The following is a 20,673-nucleotide window of genomic DNA, read 5'->3' on the forward strand; positions in this document are numbered from 1 at the left end:
CTAAGTAAGAGAACTATTTATTTAATTTATACATACATTTTACTACTCTTACTAAGTATACTGTTAGCTTGATTGAGATCTTCATCAGTTTTAGCTAAAATTATTTCGCGTTTCTTTTTTACATTTTTCGGGCAATGGAGATTGTTGATTTAGCCAGATGCTTTGGCCAGATGCTACCCAGCGATGCGCGAAGACGCCCGCCATTCTTACTAGACACGACTATACGACGGTTTGACCCCTTGGGGAGGGGGGGGACTAAGCAGTGCGAAAGCACCTTGGTATCAAACCCGTCACAATGGGACCACCTGGTCGCATTCAAGATTTGAGAAGAAGAGCTAAACGTTAATGAAAAAAACGGCCCGCAGTCGGTCCTGGTAGGTTAAAAGTCGAAATCTCAAAGGTTTTTATTTTGCTACCCCATCAGAGCAAAAAGGTTTATCTGCTGCTACTACTATATTCGCCGGTCATCGGTTTGTCCATGAAAGTAGTTGGTGGCAATCCGTTCGTAGGACTCGAACGAACATTTACGCTAAATACAATAGGCTTTATACAGGCTTCTAAGCAAGATCTGGCTACCGACTAAACAAAATTGTATCTCGTTGTTAAACTCTACAAAAGATAGTACATCACTGATACGTTTAGAACGATTAGTTGCGAGATCATTGCACTGGCAAGCTAATGTCGGTCCATTAAGCCGACGTATATCATCGAATCACTCCCAGCCTTTGCAATAGGATATTCTCTTATGATGAACAAAGGCTTTGACTTTGTCACAGCGGTTTCTTGCGTGCAACAGTGTTCGTCGTTAAAGTTCAGGACATCAAAGCCTGAAAAAAGGCTCATTGTTCGGTGTACTGACTCCGTCCTCCTTTCATCCGACTCGTATTTGTGGATAGCGTGAATGTTATTTTCGAGTGGTACTCAAATTTTTGATCACGTTTAGTTCATTGTATTTTGTCTAAACGCGGGGTGGATGAAGAGGAGATCAAACGACTAATTTTAAATACAACGCTATCTATGCGTGCGCCATCACAAGACCCTTTGTCGCAAACGTCAGCACCGAAACCCGCCTCCTATCACAGCTCGTTCGCCTGCCCCCTTTGGTTCATCTTTTTTTTTTTTTTCGCTACTTGGCATATATCATAGTTTTTTTTTCCTTATTTACCAATCATCATCACGTGGTTACGCCCGAGTCTCTTTCTTCTCCTTGTCTTTTGAATTGGTTGTCAGCTTTCCACTGAAGCCACTGGCCATCCAAGGTGTGTAGCATAGCTTGCCCGAATCGTACGGCCATTTCATTCATTCAGGTTTATCACCAGCCAGAGAGAAAAAAACCCTGTGCGACATCTTTCCTGCCCTCCCTTACCATTTTTGTGTATGTGGGGTGGGGGATGTGCAGCCAATGCCATAGCATACGGCCGAAAGTTTGGCATCGGGTGCTTCTTTCTTAATGACTGTCCTTTTTTTCTCTAACCCCCATTATAAGTAGGGACTATTTTATTTGAATGATTAGTCTTGTCATAATTTGATAGCGTCGCTTTCAACCTTAATGTTCTATTGAAAAGAAAAGATAGAGTATTCTACAGAAATATCAGCGTCGCTTGTGACTCGCGAACACATCTGATACTAGTTTACCACATTTTATAGAAACACATAGCTGCGATACGCGACAGGTTCGCCACACTGAAACCCGTTAATACTTGGGGATCACTTCTAGTTTTGTTGGGAAATATGTTTTTTCGTTATCGTCGTCGTCGAATGCTTGGCAAGCGTATATCTGTGCCGTAATTTACTTACATGCATTACATGTGTCCTTAGGACGGCCTATAGTACATTAAGTTTATGCTATAGTTATCAAAGCTTGGTCTCATTTGCTGTACAAGGTCATAAGGCTGCATAGAATGGTAATTCATGATAATTTGAGCGATGACTTCTGGAATATATGTATGCTTTCGATAATTTAAACAGTTATCGTCAACTCGAAGGTCGGGCGGTCTGCTCAGGACAGACACGAGGTCCTACAGTTCCGTGACAGACTAAGATATGTTCTAAATTGAAAATCATGCAATAAGAACACCATGATCTTGTGGCAACGCAATATACGCTACTAGAACATTATGAATGATACATATGGATGGAGATATAATCTACCTAACTGAGCGTAGGCACATCGTACCACAATGTGCATTAAGGTATCTAACCTACTGTGCATTGAAAGATTTAGAAATTTACCATTGTAACAATGCGGGAATTGCTTATTGCCATCGTTGCCTGAGACCAGGCAAATTATAATAACAGCATCGTTTTACTCAGTGGCCCATGTGTTGCGTTTTGTGATTTATTTAATGAGAAAATCAATAAACGATGGATGTTTCATCAGGTAGCAATCGAAATCTACGAAAGACAGATTACGTTAACGCATGTACCCGTAACAATCATGCCCCATTTTTATCAGTTGTCAGCAACGCAGGCAGTAACTTGCCCCAAGCTAACAACGATAATACTATAGGTACATATCAACTCGATAAAAATTTATGTACGCCAACAGATTGTGTCTCTCTGACCACAGCAGAAACGGCTCCAGCATCCAGGTTCGATACGAGACAAACCCCGTCAACTTCATCCATCTTCATCAACGTTACGGCTCCAAGCTGGACAACACGATACCGGTATATGTAGCGGTCATATGTCTAGAAACACAATGAAAATCTATCAGCAGATACGTTCTCATAATATACATGGTGGATGTAAGTGTGGTCGAACTTTTTGCTTTCCAATGGATTGAGCTGCGCGCATTGGCGATATAATGTCTCCGTTATGTTGAAATTCGCAGGGTTGAAGAGATTCCGTCAAAGCCATGCGATGCCAGGACTTTGCTCTCTATCGACCGTTTTGTAACCCGATTTAACTTACCTAATGGAAGTACGCATGAGGCGGTGGCTGTCGCCTGATTTCCTATTCTTTGTGCTAATCGATAATCGCAACAAAAAATCCGCTGGATCTCGGACGCGCGGATTGGCGGCATGTACACGCGCTACCGGATTCAACATGACTAAGATGCGGATCAGCAAGCGGGCCCAGGCTGAGATCAACAGACGCTAGCAAAAAGAATCGTCATCAACTTCGGCATCGTTGCTGACGTCTTTGCCGCCGCCATTGCAGCCATCGTCGTGTATAAGAGCAATACCACGATCGTAATAGCAATATCGCGGGCTGCAGAAACGTCCGAGCTATCCGAACGAACCTGGGAATAGCCGACAAGTCGTGATGGGAGGCATAGCGGCACAGAACAAAAATCGTTTTGTTTTGTTCGTGAAAATACCCAATGGGGCTATTTACTCAACCAATACATTGCCGTCAACGTCCGATGAGTCTCGTATTCTCTCTGCCTCTCTCTGATATCTGGTTTCTCAGTCATTCGCTCCGTCTTGACGTTTTCGCTCCGTTCATTTTTGTTGGCGGCAACTTTTGATCCGCTCAAGATCGCCACCGGTTGAACCAGAAGAAAACGACGATCGAGCAATTCTCTAAGCAGTAGCTTTCTGACGCTGTTAAGTATTGATGATTATCCTCGTCGCACGCCAGACAGATTGAGCGAAGGCTGGATGGCAGGAAGAAATCCTGTACATTTTTGGCGCAACAATTCTCTCCGATGGCTCCGAAGGTGTGCTAGATGCACACAACGGATACTAAGCAGGGCGTCTGCTAGTTGGGTCTACACCAAAGAATGCCTGCTCGATAAGCCAACAAACGAAAGTTGAACACTTGAGGAAGTGTTCAACAGTGAGGTGTGTGCGGTGACGACCTGTTGTTACTTTCGCTGCTGCCATTACGGCTGGCATTATCTAAGGAACTATGTATACGATTCGCTTACCGTTGAACTTCGCTAAGAAGAAGAAGGTAGGTAGAAAGAACCAGAAGCCTCGAACAAAATATTGCGATCGTATTATCGTTCTCGTTACCAAACGATCGAACACGCAGGGTGTGTATTATGTGATAGGTAATCAATGTCGCCTGTATCAATCGAAGCCGTACTGGAGCACCGTGCGAGTTACCGGTCCACCGTACTTACCGCTAGTCTAGCAGGCTTCAAACAGTTTTAGGCAGCAAGGACCATGTTCTTACAGTGAGGTAAGATCCTTTTCTGTCGCTGTCGACGGACCACTTTGCATTGCCACTGCAAATTGTTTGAAAGGGGTAACAACCGACCACGAGAAGGTATTTGCTCGTACCGTTTTGTTATTTTCATATTTCTATTATAGTTACGTCTTTACATTACGACATCTCAGTCATCGGTCTTCGTTTCATTTTGTACGCTTTCTTTTTCTCTCATGTTCAGTGCCGCTTCGTTTACTGACCTGTCTTTATTCGGCATTATTTATCTACTAGTCATTGATCTTCGACCAGTGTACCGTGCCGCTCGAGAAGCTGTGGGTCGAACGAAAAAAAAAGTTCGTCTGCTATTCGCCATTTTTTTATCGCATTCTCGTCATTCAAACCTTTCCATGTAGCCTCTTTTTTCGTATGTTCCATCTCCGTGATTGAGTTTTATGGTGTGGCCGAACGAGGTAGTTTTGCGTTCATACCCCCTTCCACCGCTGGATATCATGCGGCTATTGCTACTAGAGTCGTTACAACCTTATCTAATGCGTCCTCAGTTTCGAATCGTCTTTGTTGCACTATAGTCTTTTCGGCTAGCGCATATCTATCAACGTAAAAATTATAGAATAGGTATCCCTAAACTGCAGGGTCACAACATCGAAGCGCTACAGAGAACAAGCTATAGATGAGTCTTAGGGCACGAAATGGAAATAGGTAGCATACACACCACGTACACAGTACCTCAGGGATAATTAAATCATAACAGAAACATATATGGGGCAAAAAATCACTATGGTATCTCTGTATCAGGTGACGTCTATAGGAAGGTGGCTGAAAGCAAAAAAGCCACAAAGGCAATGGTAGCGCAATCGACCAGCCGTTGACAAATTTCATCACAGCAGATACATGTATAAAAGACACCCGTTGATATTTACGTAATTATGCATTCGAAATAAAAAGCAATAGAAAAAAGCTTATGACGCTTCTGTTCGTGCAGCGGCGTTAGCGACCGCTTAGGGGTCATTACGTTTACTATGCAGACATCGATTGTGTCAACATCATTTTAACAGGGCCCCCGATATAAAACCCCTGCGATCGGATAACCGTAAGAACCATCGTATTTATTTGAATAAATTTCTGCTACGAAACTACGAACGGGAAAACGGAGTCAGACGTTTGACGTTTTCAATTCAAATTATCGCCGATATTGAATCGAAATGTAAAATTTTTAAAAACTATTCGAAAGAACAAAGATAAATAAAAGTAATAAAACTCAACGTACTACTCTTACCATAGAGAGGAATAGTTATGGCGTCTCTATTGTCGTGACTAGTTTTAATAACCGCTCGAGCTGGTCGTTACCTTTGTTAATGCTAAGTGATGACTCCGTCTAACAGACATATTACATAAAAAAAAATCAGATAAATAGAATTGTCGCGTCAGAGCGCGTCGGAGTCGTGCGTGTCGCGAAATAGAGCCATTTTGAAATAGAAGACATGCATCGAAAACGAAAACGTGAAAGAAGATCAAGGAACATAGTATACGTTTACAACAGTATACATATTAGCTAAGATATTGTCGCGATGTGATGTGGCGCATCTGTTGTCTTCTTTTATCGTTGAATGATTTAACGGTGATGACTGAATACGTATCAGGGAAGAGCCACAGATCGATCCAAGTAAACTAAAAGTGCATGAAACAAATCGTAGAACTTACAGGAAACCTTTTTTTAAAGTGAGAGAACCGAACTTCATTTGGGCTAAGAACGATCTGTATGTAGAATAAACAACAACGCTAATTATAATGTAACTTTTTATAGACGGACGAGGATATCAAAAAGAACTAGAAATTCTACTGAATTCGAAAAAAAAAATAGGTCTTAACGTTTGAAACATTGTATCGTATCTTTAGCCACCTTATAAGGTAATTATTAAACTGCTACAAGCGAATCCGACGGATATTGAAACTAAGTAACTTTTAAGTGTTAAAGTACTCTTTTACGTTTTCCATACTTGTCCTAACACTCTGGCAGTTTCTAGACAATTATATACTTATCATTCACATTCCAATGTGTAATTTCTTTGTCTCTGACTTCTTGAGGTAAATTGATAGTGGGACATGCTTTGGCATCTATTGCCTTTTTGGTGTACGAAAAGCCCTGTAATTATACGGACATATATTTGAAGAATAAGCAGGTAGAAGCCGAGGCTAAATAATCCTATGCTCGTCCAGAAAAGGATTGAAAGATGGCAATAAGGCCTACTTTGTAATCAACTAAGCAGGATACTTGCTTTTGATTTCCGCGCCAACGGTCTACGACCCTCTTGAGGAATTCGAAATAGCTGCATTCATTGTTTCATCTTTGACTATATCATAATAGTAGGTGCCCCTGGTGTCCATAAGAGGTACCACCAAACTTAGGTCCGAATCTGCTCAACAGTGCCACCGAAACCGATTTCTCTTTAGGACGACGCTGTTCTCTCGCCTGGCCCCTGGCGATAGAGATCGAAGCAGACCTCGTCTAGGGCGTTTTTTTTTTATTAAAGTTCCACAAATTTTGCACCCAGATATTTCCAATTGGCCTGAAGCTAATTCACTTAATAATTAGTTCCCACATTTGTAATATTTGGGTTATAATTTTCTACCATACAGCATGTGGAGTGTCAGTTCTGCTCAACAGAACCCTTAGATTCCGAGCTCTTTTTTTGGTAAAAAGTTCCACGATTGCGGCAACGCGTGTTCCTTGGATCCTGACGTCTGGTCACTTCCTCGCTTATCTTCGACACCCCAATGTCCGTTTTTAAAACGCTTGCATCATTCGTATAGCGCGCTTTCGCTTAAAACATCCGTGTCTAATGCGGCAGCCTTCGGGGAGTAAAAACTTGACCACTGGCCGTTAACTTTCAAAATTAAAAATATTTTTCGTTTTGAAGATTTTGAGGCTTACCAGCCAAATTTCGTCCCCTAGTAAAAATTGTAGAATTTCAAGTCCGTCGGAATAGCTTGTAACAGGCTAATATATTATTAATGTTTACGAAACATACTTGAAGACTATCGGCAGTGTCGGCAGGATATGTATATATATATCCAGAAAATATGTAATGTATAACTCCGAAGCATCAGAAAATGTGCCTATGTTTTTTCAGGCAAACCCTTCCTCTATAATTGGTCAACAGGAAAAGTGATTTTTAGCAATAAGAAAGCTAAATAGAACTTGAAATCTCCTCACTGACGACTTACCAACTCCCATCTCTTGGGTACACATGTTGTCAAGATATTCACAGATTAATGCAATGTTTGGTGGTCGCCAGACCGCTCCTTGAACAACTTCGGGTGCTGATTCTACTGACGCTCTCGGTACGCCACCTATATCTGGACTGGAGTAACACCAACAATCCCTACTATTACAAGCATAGGCGAAAGGTCGGGAGAATGAGTATTCTGAAGAAGTTGTGAGCAGTTCATTGTCTGAAGATCCTGATGAACTGGAGCTCCGACACGGGCACTTGTGCATTGAACGACCTGGCTGCATTTTACCCAATCAGTTGTTTCTATTAGGCTATGCAAGGTCTAATAGACGATCTGGCGTGAGCTGTTTGACATAAATGCGCAAGCGAGCTTTTCAACATGTTTGATAAAAGGTCCTAAAATCCGCTATGGAGCGTCGCGTTTGTCAAGAGAACACAAAAACAATGTCAATTTTTTTCAAACTAAAATTAAGTAGTAAAATTCAGATACCCAATAATTACTAGATCGCATTTCATTTGTCCACCGACGGGTCCACTGACGAAACCTTAATAGCGAACTAGCGAAGAGACGATACAGCACAAAACGGCGGAAGTCATCCCTTACAAAAGCTTCCACCGCATCAGAATTGTTGGTTGTTCTAAGGCTTAAATCTCTTACTAAATAACTTGCCACACTTTTGTATGTCATCAATTGTATTGTCACGGGCTGCTGTTACACACAGTTTCAACAATCACCACTGTCATTTACCGCGACCGTTGAGCACGACCTTGTCTATTGTGAGGCACGAGCCTCTCAGGAACGTCCTACCATAAGCAGCACTGCGCTCGCTGTTTTCACATGTCGTTGGTGCACTAGACAGTCACGCTTCCTCGTTTCACTCGACGTTACACAACGTTGTCCATACGAGCCACTCAATACACAGTATTCGCGAAGATACAGGTTGACTGTGTTAACCTGTAACATGTAAACCCATCGGATGCTCATTGCATTGTGACGTTGCTAAGGTGCTATCGAGTCCCCCAGACGAGAGCCCATCGTCCGCTTAGCTTATAACGTACCTGAGTTCCGAGGTTAGACATAACAGCTAGGACGAGTGCCAGATGGTGCATTAACAAACCGCGACGTACTGGAGGAAATTAGGGAGAGGGTACAAGAAGCCTGTCTGTCTGTATGCATGATGCACGCATGCTGAAATCGTCCTGCAGTCTATAACTTGGGATCAGGGCGTATCTAAAGTAGAGATACGGCATCAAGGCGTACGAACCATCAAAATATCGCAGATTCGCATACACGATAATGTCAACTACGGGTGAATCTCTCATAAGAGTCTCTCTTTGGTAGTATTTGTCACAGTAGATCAAAAAAGCAGAACATGTCACACAGTAACAGAGTAAGCTGATTATCTATTGATTTGCTATATGTATTTTGAGTCGGTCGTCTAGCGTAACGATGTTAGACAAACTGAACAAAACTTCGACACAGCTTTCGTAAGCCTATAGACCGGTGTTATTATGGCGATAGTAGCGGCCCATTTCGGGTAATCATAGAATTTAGATAACAAAGCTATTTTAGTATAGATCAGCTAAACGTTGTTTATAAATGCTAAACCATGTGTGGTGCTAACTATTAGTTAAAAATGATTCTTCAGACAGTTACTATAAGTTAAACCTATAGAACTTGCTCGTTGTAGAGGCAAGGAAATGAATCCAGCAGCTGTGTGCATACTCTATGACATAACAATCAAGCCCAGCGTTTAAGCAGGAACCATACCTTATGCTGTTCATTGTCAGACTTTCTAAACAGTTTCGACTGTTGAAACTAGACTCATTTAACTGCATTACATAGCGTATTACAGATATAACCTACGGATCCGTAGAACGATCCAGTGTTCATCTTCCGATTCATATCTCAGAGGTATTTACAGGTTGGGCGGGTGAGCGCGGTTAAGATAGAAGGATACAGAATACTAGGCCACCCAGTCTGGTACACTTTACGATTGGCTAATTTGCAATAGTCCGAAGCAGATAAAGGCACGAGTAGGTCCCCCCAACAATGACGATCAGAGTATGCCATAACCGGTACAATCGGAATCCTCTACAGCTCCATATATTATAATAGCACTGCGAATTGCTAATCATCGCTCGAGTAACTAAGTGCAGGTTAGCAATTGTCCGTGTTCAGCTCGAACAAACCGTTCGTTCCGAGAGAACAACAAACCTTTTTCAGATTGGGCCTATATCCGCGGATAAAGCGGATATTGAGTGAGGTAGCCGCGTTCAACTGTAAAATGACAGTGATCTCAACACAGCGTACGAAGCGGAATGAACTTAATCGCATCTTAACTAGAAAGGCAAAAATACCTAGCGAGTACTTAATACGGCCCCGATATATTCTAATTTTACTGATTTAAGCAGTAATAAGGAACTCTACAGCGAAGTCGGTAATCGTAAGAACGCCCTATTGGACTGACAGACGTTCCCGAGTCTCCCGTGTCATTCGACCGAACTTAATCATGGTCTAATTTTAGCTCTGTTTACACAAGTAGTAGTGCTACATAGGCTGAAGTTATTATTCTCTTTTTTCGAATATACCCGTTATTTCTATCGCTGTTTTGCGTAACGGACCTCAATGACTGGATGAGCTCCAGGATGTGGCGTGTTTCAGGTTGGGTGTTACAATGTAACTTTCTGCCTTTGCTAATGTCTACCGTGTGAAGATGGGCTGCTGGAGACCTCACTCTTAAGACGGACATCCTTTGGCGCGATCGAACCAGCAACAATCTGCCTAGTATATCCGCATCTCATCGCAGGTGTTGTGGATGCGTGCACGACGCGGACCTATTTCACCAAGGTGTAAGAATTCGATTACCGTGGAAAGTTCCTTGAAGCATTCGTGTCACGGACCTAATGATGCTAATTCGCCATCGCCATTAATAAACATGCTGCACGAAGTTCGAGTTTATAGTTAGGCCGGTCGCGTTGGAAGCGTCGGCAAAGGCGTCCAAAAGCGCTCATCATACGGAACTGTTAGTGCACAACAAATAATTATCCCTAGTAATCGTGCTTAAACTGGCAGAACAAGGGAAAAGCTTTTCGTAATACGGATTGTTGTGCCGTTATAATCGATCATTAAAGTAATTTCAATAATTGTAGCAGCAGCTAAATGTTTGCAGCTACAAACGGAATAGAGAGGAGATAGGTGGACGAATCCTTTCAATTGTCGTTAGCTAGCAGCTAGTTAATTAAGCTAAGCGACCCTGCCAGATCCGTTTCGACCGGCACACGCGTAACGGATACCTTCCCCTAGAATCTCGGTGATGCTAGATGAAAGGACGCAATGCTAAACCTGAGCATTTGGGTGTCCAACAAGTTTGTTAAGAAGTTTGTCATCAGAATGCTATCGATGACGCAAATAACCTGCCAAAAACCTCTGTTTAACGTTAACAAATACCGTGCCATTGGTAGTATCGACTGTTTTCCTGTTGCTCTTACTTAGTCATCCCCTTTTAATTGAAAGGGCCACAAACGCGTGTGCCTATATCCAACGGACACAATCGATAAACGAATCAGGTAACAACTTAAGGACCTGACCGGATACTGCGTCGTTCGCTGCTCGGACTTATCGTGCCTGCAATAGCGACACCTGCAGGATGGAAATGCTCCTAACGAAGTGAAGATACATAATTACCGTCCTAGCAATAACAGACGGAAAAGGAAAGAGAGAATGTGACAATGATGTCGACAATCTGGACACGAATAGTCGATGTACAGACAGACGGAAAGGTAGGCGAGACAGGCGACGGCTGTTTCTTTTTCAGGTAGACTTCATCTAGGTGTCGAAAATAACGGACTCTACTACCGAAACCACGCAACGGCATTAATTCTTATCGAGCTGATAAACAGCTTGGGAGTGAAATTCATCAGAGTTATCCTTTTGGTTCGTCGCAGTGGAGCTTTTATTCGTTATTCGAACCTCGTCAATTCTTTAAGTTCTAAAAGTTTGAATGCTAAAAGTAAAAAAGAAGTTTAAAAGAGAATTAGGACTTAATTATCCTAGTAATTTATTAAGTCTATAGTCCACAATTGTAATTTAGTTCGGTGTAGACGTCGATCACCAAATGGGTGAGCCACACTCTAACGAAATGATTTAACTGGGTTGGCATAACGTGAACACTTACACAGACGTTCCTGGAGATATTTGTTCCTCGTTTACCATCTACTTATAGAATTAGTACGCGCCAATTTAAAGATGGTCAAATTATGGTTGATATATTACATAATATAGTTACAGAGCAGAATCAGAAAACGTTTCGCTTTCGCATGCAGGCGCCCCACGTTGAAACACCTATGCGTCTATGACACACCAAATAGCTTCACGAAATCCTACCCATTATCTATGATACTACAATGGTATCGTTTTAGCCCAGATTGGTAAAGTGGGCGCGGCCTGTAGGAACAACAGAAGATATACCATGTATTTGACAAATGTTTACACGTTTCCATTCAACGATATTGCCCAGTGGTTGTCACGTACATAGATGATGTGCTTTTGTTGTGAAGGCTAATCGTGTGTAAATGTGCTACGGGTCAGTTCATATATAATTAATTACTGAACGCCAGCGACCCTTTTTTCCAATATCTCTGTTAGATCACCATGCACAACGGACCGTTTTAGCGCGATCGAAGCTGAGTAAACAAGTTCGAATCGGCTAGAAGTTCAAGCGATACGCACCGAAGGCACACGCACGATGGGTCTCGTTTGTTACTGGCGATAACGATTAGATTACTATCAAGTTATTGAAGCACCAGTACAAACGAGATGATTGTCCGCCCGATCAGATGCGTTATTTGTATTTACCCAGTCGGGAAACTAGGCGACAAGTGACAAAGGATCATGCACTAGGCAAGCGGACTCAAGATAGAGGCATGCTGCGCTACTGGCAGATACCGCCAAATGGCAATGGTATCCATCTTTCGAGCTGGTCCTTCGTCGCCCATTTCAATCCACTTCAGCCCCGACCAATCCCCACTGTGTTTGGATGTTATCATTATTATTACATAAAAGTCAGTCAAGTACTCTGTTGGTAGTAAGGAAAGTGGAAGGAAGGCAGCGGTCATACAATAAAACAATATAGCACGTAATCACACAAGAAGTACGCAACGCTTCAGAACAGCGGCACGGGCGGCGGAGGCCAGACGCGATGCGAAATGCAGAAACGCGGCGGCACTAACTACCCGAGCAGTTACTCGCCAGCCGCAGTCGCTGCGACGTACCAAACGGCATTTTTGTTTTGCTCGTCGTCTACTGATAACGAGGCGGTAAACTGGGCAATGATTAATTTGAGGTTCAATTGTTTCAGCGCTAACGTATTTTATTTTTCGGTCGCACCAATCGCTTAGACGCTCTAGCCTAAAGATGACCAGCTACCACTAATAGCTGTTCGCTGGGCGCTGTGGTTGAGTAACGTGACCGCGCCCTCAATCAGCGCCCACCGCTCAACTCTTATCCTTCCCGATCGCTGTTTAGTTTTCGTATGGACGCCGTTCGATATGATAGACGCTAACGAGGTAGACAGAGTGGTGCGGGGGAAGGTACCGACAGACGTGCTACATCGAAATTATTTATCATAGGCTTTTCCGTTGCTCGGCTGTACGAGAAAGCTGAATTCGATCCTGCGATCGTACTCGTCAAATCTCGAATGGTGGGGGGGGGGGGGGGGTACTGCAACATGAAACAAAAATCGATAGAAGAACAAATCGATTTGGACTTATGACGCCACAGAATCGAACGAGAAATTGTCCGGTCTATGAAGGAGATCAATGGTAGACTGATTGTAAAATTTGACTAATAATGGGCACAAACGACACGGTCTACTATTGTACAGTACAATAGGACCACAATGGCCGCCGTTCAAACCCTATCCACCAATAAGAGCTACGATATACAGATTCCGTAACAAAACGCACGTACTTTCAGTGCGTCATATCCCTACGTAGATTAGACAAATTATCATTAAGTATCTCTTCGACAACACCCAGTCGTTTTATTTGTTCTTGTTACTACAACTCCACGCCAGACTGCTGTATCAGGCCGATATGGCGCGAACCTGTAATTGTATCGAGAGATAACTGAAGAGTCACGTTCCCTATACGGGGCCAAAATTATATATTCGAGCCAAATATCGATAGTTGGGCTCGTTTTTGCCTATGAAATACGTGTGCGTATACTCAATTTAGTATCACTAACATTTATTATCAGTCGTTTAATATTATGAAAAGCATGGATCTATTTGTGTATGTACAACAAGTTAATCGATTGCTAATTAACACAACTATTAATTATGTAGATTATAAAATCATACAAATTAATACCACCTACCATTATAATTAGCTATATAGACTTTCCTTATTAAAGTTGTAGTTTTTTTTTTCCACTTTCTTCCCTGGAAGGAATTTCTTTCGAAGGTATTCTGCAATTGCCTAAATTCAAGCAAAAACTTTGGTAGCCAAAATAACACTAGCTCAATGGAGAGAAACAAATCCACCCGTATTTGAACAGCTTCATTTGGATTATTACTATTATATGTTTTCAATGTTTCGAGCAAAAGCCGCTGCAGTAATACGCACGCTGTCGTCAGATCACCGAAAAGTGTTAAGAAAACAAATTTTACGGCATAGCACATAAATAGAGCGATAGCACGACGAGTCCCTTTGTAGCCAACTCCGATACATGTGCATTTATGGGCCCAAAATAAGGCTAACTAACTAAGTTTAGGTCCGCTCTTCTAACTTCACCACCGGGTCCGAGTGAATCAACTTTCTAGGTTACGGAATAGAAGCCACAGTTATTTGAACCTACAAGGATATTGTACGTGTTGGCAAAGTCATATGTTACAATTACCGCTCTTCATGTCATCATCTTGATGAATACTTTCGCCAAATGATGATCATTTGGTTAGGTGATGAGCCAGAAATCGATCATATAAATTAGCTGGAGTATGCTTAGAGATACGTCATAAATATGCATCCCACAAACACAACTTTCTCCCTTGGTTAATCGAGTGAAGACAAATCGCCTCGTATTCTGTCACTATGTTTTTTCCACTAATTCCTGCTCCAGTTTCATCTTCCTTTTCTATTAGGAATGTCTTATCTCGCACTTATCATTCCTTCGCACACTTAAGAACGGTGGCGGGAACATGGGCAGGTCTACACGTATTTCAGTTAGCGTGACGTCCTTTTCGTCTGCTTGAAATTGGTCGCAGTACACAAGAAGATTAGCTATCCATATGACAAGAGGAAGATCGTGATAGGTTGAAGCGTATTACTTTGTTAACGATATCATCTTGCGACACATATTTATCTAACTGTGCTGCAGTCGCAGTCGCGCTTATGGCCTTTATTCGGACCTGAACCGCTCATTCAATTCAAACTATTAGTCCGATGCAAGGCTCAAGTCGAATGTACTCTGTGTTTAAAAAAAGCTTTGACAAGTAAGTTGATGTTGTGTAGTTATTATAGGCAAGCTTTGCATTAAAAAAAAATGTAACATTGTGTAGTGATACAACGCTTCCTTTTCTCTAGCTACGACCCTAGGAGAGCTTAATTTTTCTTTGCGCAGAATAGGCAGACAAAGGTAAGACGAACATTACATAGAGAGAATAAGATGTTTTAACTATCCGGGTAAATTACTTACTTGTTTCGATATGTATAATATTTTCATAATAAGGCATAAATAGACAGGCTGTTGCCGCTGTATCAAACTCGGTGGAAGTTTTGCGGCGGAACCGGCGAGCTTACATAGCGCGAACTATGAATCCAAGCGGTGGTAGATGGTAAAGGGATGTTCGTATTATTTCTAGATATACAAAACAGTCGCGTCGCGTTTCATTTTTGGATAAGGTTTGGTTCTGTGTTTAAAGCAGTTAGCGCTCAGTTCTTTTCAAGTTACCTGGACGCACGTTTTTTGACTCCCTTTTTTAAAAAAAAAAAAAAAAGAAGAGCAGCGAGACCGTTTCCGCTTTGTTTTATCGCTACGATGCAGAACCCCTCAGAAGCCTTTTCTACCCTTCTTCCGTTCCCGCTGGCCTCTTCGCTCAGAGCCGCCTTCGTCGTGGCATCCTGATGCCGCGTGCCACCTGGTCCTCTTTCGTCAACTGTGCTATTAGTAGACGATAGCCATCATAGTCTTAGCTTTATAGCCTTCTGGGCACAAGTGAGCGTTGGAGAAGGTCCCCCACCTAGTCTGACTGCCTTCTGTTGGGTGTCACGCCAATATGCTTGCTGAAATCCGTAGATCGACAGTAGCATAATTTCGAAAATGCTCTGAGACGAACTTTATACAGGTACGCTTCCGAGCTGCTGTTGTGATGTACTCGTCAGTGAGCCAGTATGGGCTTGGAGCCGGTACCCCAATCCAGCCGTGTGGATGTCGCGTGAGATGAGTATAAGGCTCGTGGCATGTATGGCTAGCAGAGCAAATGAAATAAACCATAGAGAACTCAGTAGTACATCAGGAAGCCGAAACGCAACTAGCGATAACAGCATCCCGCACGCGTGCAGAACGACAATGAGATTTGTCGCAGATCTGAAGCGAAACAAAAATTAAGGTGAGGATATTCATCCATATGACAAATACACCGAATGGCTGACTGACTTGCTCGTTCCCGTCTGGAGGTACCCTCGGCTAGTTGACGTATTTCAAGAGTCATCTGAAGATTCGCAGATGCCAGACTACGAATTATATATTTCTGGTGAAAATGTCCTAGCTTGCTTTTGTTAATTACTTTGTCAAAACAAAGGGAGTACACAGAATGCGCTTAGCTGGTGCGTGGTTCCTGCCGATTTCTAACAAGATACAGTTTCTTGCGCGTGATTCCAAAATAGTGATTAAACTGCGGGAACGGCCAGTGAATCCTATATATGTATATGTGTTCAGCCAGACCAAATTTTTCAACCTTTATATTGTCATGCTTAGTTCGCTCGCCATCTTTCTTGTAGCCTTTCAGACAAAAAAATTAAAGCCCAAGATAACAGGACACACACTGCCTGAGGCCCTTCTACAGCTACTAGTTTAAAGACAGGAGCAAATAATATTTTCCTTGACAACATTAAAACTGATTACCAAAAACCTTTGGCGGTACCTTTTCAACATTCGACAGTTTCAGCAAAAAAAAAAAACAATTCGTGACGGACAACAACAACAAACGTGACAGGATCTGTGTGGATCTGCATTGAAGCAGTGAAAAATAGAAGATAGCACACTCACTTCACTTGAGAGGTACTAATACACCTAAAGCCAATTCGTAAGCAATTTCAATATAGATATCGAATCATTTGAACCCCTTAGTAACGACGTTTTTTTTTTGCTGATGAGATCCGATGAGGATTGATTGAGCTTAATTCAACTCCATCCCGTATGTACCTTGGCAAGGTGGCTCATTTAAATCAACTATTGAATTGGTAAAAAGCAGAAAGAACATTGTTTCTCTTCTCATACCTTTCGCGTCACCGGGTCAGCTTCGAGTATCTGATGCTTAAGGAAAATACAAAAGGCACACAGAAACAGGTGACCCCTCGTCAAATCTTTTTCCACCTCATGACAATGTGAGAAAAAAATACAGGAAAAGCCTATGCTTAGCACTAGTAGTACTGCTAGCAAACTGTGACGATGCTCTACAATGCGTGTCTTTTATACTAGTCTAACCTCTGACCTATGAAGCTGTTGTCAAAATTCTGGGAGCCACCCGTCCGGCTGGCCGACTCACCCACTCACTCCGACTGCTAATACCTTAAAAGAGATGCCCTGCGATGCGGACATAATGTAAATACCTGAGACAATAGTAAAAAACCATTAATCTTAGAAACAAACCGATGAGCAGGTGATTTTCTTCACTTGAATCTTCCTAATATCTTCTACTATAGCCACACTGGCGCAAAAGTTGTCCAATGCTAAAATGCTTATTGAACGACTGACATTACTAGCGCTTAGTTACTCACAAGCCGTAATCCATTGGAAGGTAACTGCATAACGTAACTTGTTACGCCAATTGATAAAACGTCTACTGCTACGATTTCAGATTGTTTTCCTTAGATATTAGATATATATAGATATTTATATTATATCTTAGATATATTAATTACAGAAAAGTAAGTATATTACTTTACCGTACTGAAATGATTTAGCTACGCGAAAAAATATCCCTTAAAGACGTTACGCTGTCGATAACGGTTATTATCCAGCTTCTTGCGAAGGGAACTGGATTCATGCGCATGCGCTCGGATGCACGTGCCACCACCCAAATGAGCATTCTGAAGCACAAAAAAGGGCGGCCGACTTTTTCCTTCACAGAGTCCGCAACATTCTCAGCGACGCGTCCGTCTGCCGTAGAGAGGGCTGCATCGAAATATATGCAATTTAAACGGCAAAGAAAGAGCGGCCGAGAAAGAAAAAGGCTAAATCAATTGTCATTGTGTGGTTCCACAAGATCTGGCCGTCCTGGTGGAGGTCCGAAAAATGGGTGACATTTACTGCGAGACAGCCGGCGGAGAGGTGGCGAAGGCTTGCAAAAATAATGCTTGCTGCATTAACGTCAACAATGCTGGCCATGGCGGTAGCAGCAACAACAACAGATAACGAAAAACATGAGAAACCAAACTTATATCCATATTGCACCCATATAACCGAAGGAGGTCGTGGAAATAGGAACGTAACTGAGGCCTGCTTTTTGCAGAATGAGCGCCTTGTGTTAGTAAGAAATTCATTCCAAGAAGTGTATCAAACACTTCCTACAGACGCGTTTCTGCGATAATATGGATTATAGACAAGTAAAAACTGCATGGACTTTTGTCATGAGGAGGTCGTCGGTAATAACAATAGCCGAGATAGAGGCAAAGGAAGCCGCATATTTTTGGGACACATCTTCAAAGCACTCATATATATATAAGACAGATAAATATATCTCAACATGTTGTTATCTCTAGTCAAGTAGCAAAGTGGGTAAATTGGCATATTCAACTAAACTTAATTAACGCAGAAAAAAGGAGAATGAATAGCTTTTCAATTTAGATTTGTGTTAAGTGGGTTTCTTTAGGGTCAAAATAGTGTTTGTGTTTGTTTTTGTGCGTCAGTCTGACTCTTTTATTACTGTAATAGCGGCCAGAAATGGCGCACTAGCGAAAATTCGGATTACAATTCACTCACACATAGTTTCCCGGACCTCATTTTTTTCCCTCACAGTTTCCCGGAGATGGTCTCATTGGCAGAAATCTACCGATGTTACATAACTTTCCCTAATATCCCGTTCTTATGCCTTTCAATACGAACCAACATTTACAATATGGGTCATTATATAATAGGAAATAAATTGCTGCGTGATGTACATCGTACTACGTTTAACACTAAATTATCAACTTTCTTATGAATAAACCTGAACGCTGCCCATAACCACAATATCGTAACTAACATACTCCCTATATAGAACCACAGTGGCCACGAGCCCAGGTCACTGCCAAACAGACTAGAAAGCAAACTTAAAATTGTTCCCATGAAGATCGTCTACTCTATGAATTGACGCTTGTTACTGATAAAGCAAACAGTAGTAATAACGTGGCCACTATGGTGAGGCACAAATGATAACTACGCGATAATTACAGAATTCTTGATCCTCATATCTAGTGCAATATTGGCATCTAAACGAAGGCACACTATCGATGCGAAGCATCGCATCTTCACTTATTTTAACAACAAAAATAAATAGCTTCGATTACGGATCGGCTTTACACGTCTGTCAGGTCCTCTCTAATGACAGGTCCCTCTAATCTGACTTTTGTGGGTGAGCACTGTTTAATTCTTTCTCGGTAGCCAGAGAAGCTATAGCCAGCTATTTTTTGTTGTGTTTTTCCAGGCATCTAATGCTAAGAGGTCTCACTGATCTCTCGAGACAGCGAGCAAATTGCCGCTTACTGAAATGTTCAACTACGTCGACACGCAATTATTCGATGTTCTTTTATTTGTTGTTATATGATAATTTTTTTTCTTATTCGAGAGGTAAAAACGGTGAGGTTTCTAAGGAAAACCATTTTGCACGTTACCGCCACTCTCATAGACGACGTTACAATTTTTCCCCGAAATCGTAATCGGAGGTCTGTTTCAATCTCGTGACCGATTGCAAACAATCTTTGTAAACACACACACACACACACGAAAATTATTCTTCTTCTAACTGTGCTTCTGTTTTTCTTGTACAGCTCGTACCGGTTGAGTTATAAATGGATAGGTCTGTCTGTGCACCAATGATCCGATCTTCATTTTGCGGATGTCTCTTCCTTATGTTGTTGTTATTATGGCACAGCTGCTGGTGATGTCCTGCATCCATTCCCGTTTTTTGTATTTGTTCATCGTGGGACGCAACCGATGACGCGACTCGGTCGCAACTCTTCGCCGAGCGGCTAAGGTCGCGTTCCCGGTGTAATTCACTCTGCACGACGTTGTTCTCGGAGTAAAGCTGTTGTCATCCAGGAAGGACCAGCAGGCCGACATGAGGAGAAATGTCAACTAAGTAAAGGGCTGAACCTAAGCATTACACAGAATTCACGATTACGACTACTTGTGATCCTGCTTTTGTCGCAGCTATTGATGCTAATGCTGTTATCATTGTCTATACCGCGTCAGCAACGAGTAAAGCGTTCAACTTTTGTGACAGGTTTGAGATCGACAGCTGAGAAGTCAAAGGGGGGTAAAGGGAGTGAGCAGGGGCTGCCCCTGTTGTAAAGGTGGCGCTACGACAGTAGCAGCTGGCAACAATTGTAGCATTGGCTATTAACCTGCATCTAAGACAGTACCATTACAAGTCAGGCCGCGTTTGCAGCTGTAGAATACTACACATTAGTTCCATCTAAATAGATAGTGAAGAGAGAGATGTCATGAGCCTGGCAGTTAATGGATACGATTGCTGCTGCTGCTGTCGTCATAGCTATTGTTAAAAGAAGGGAACCAGAGCAGAAACTTTGAAGGGCAGAAAGGACCGTCAGGAGCCTGCAGCCACCACCGCCATGGCGGTCGCCTTTGACAAGGGCAACCCGTCCGAATAACTGACGATTTCCACAGCGATGTGGGGAGTGTAGGGACAAATTGACAAGAATATTATAGAATCAAACTGATTGAAAACGATTGATGACGCATCACACAAGCACTAATACAAACGACATGGGCCTATTTTTCCAATGCATCATCTCAATACGTTAGTTAATCAGGTAACGCTGATATGGCGTTTATCAAGGCGTTTATTTATTTATTTTAACGCGCTTACTATAGCCTAGACAA

The 20,673-nt window shown here is 42.2% G+C and overlaps 1 protein-coding gene across 9 annotated transcripts in view; it reads right to left on the reverse strand.

Moving 5' to 3' along the window:
• Positions 1-20,673, reverse strand: part of mwh (multiple wing hairs) — a 169,094-nt gene that overhangs the window by 68,716 nt on the left and 79,705 nt on the right. Inside the window, exons 1-3 of one of the 9 annotated variants that reach the window (XM_086982301.1) lie at positions 8,409-8,798; positions 7,840-8,304; positions 7,342-7,627 (exon numbers count right to left, since the gene is read on the reverse strand). The exons of 5 other annotated variants lie outside the window; for them this stretch is intronic. In XM_086982301.1, the coding sequence (XP_086838427.1) occupies positions 7,342-7,627; positions 7,840-8,037 (484 nt within the window). In that variant the 5' untranslated portion in view covers positions 8,038-8,304; positions 8,409-8,798. Of the gene's footprint in view, positions 1-7,341; positions 8,802-20,673 lie in introns of those variants that run through there. 3 more of the 9 variants (XM_022800164.2, XM_086982303.1, XM_086982302.1) reach the window with 3 other exon arrangements.

The sequence above is a fragment of the Varroa destructor genome, unplaced genomic scaffold, assembly GCF_002443255.2.
Source record: "Varroa destructor unplaced genomic scaffold, Vdes_3.0 BEIS01000003.1, whole genome shotgun sequence".
NCBI lineage: Eukaryota > Metazoa > Arthropoda > Arachnida > Mesostigmata > Varroidae > Varroa > Varroa destructor.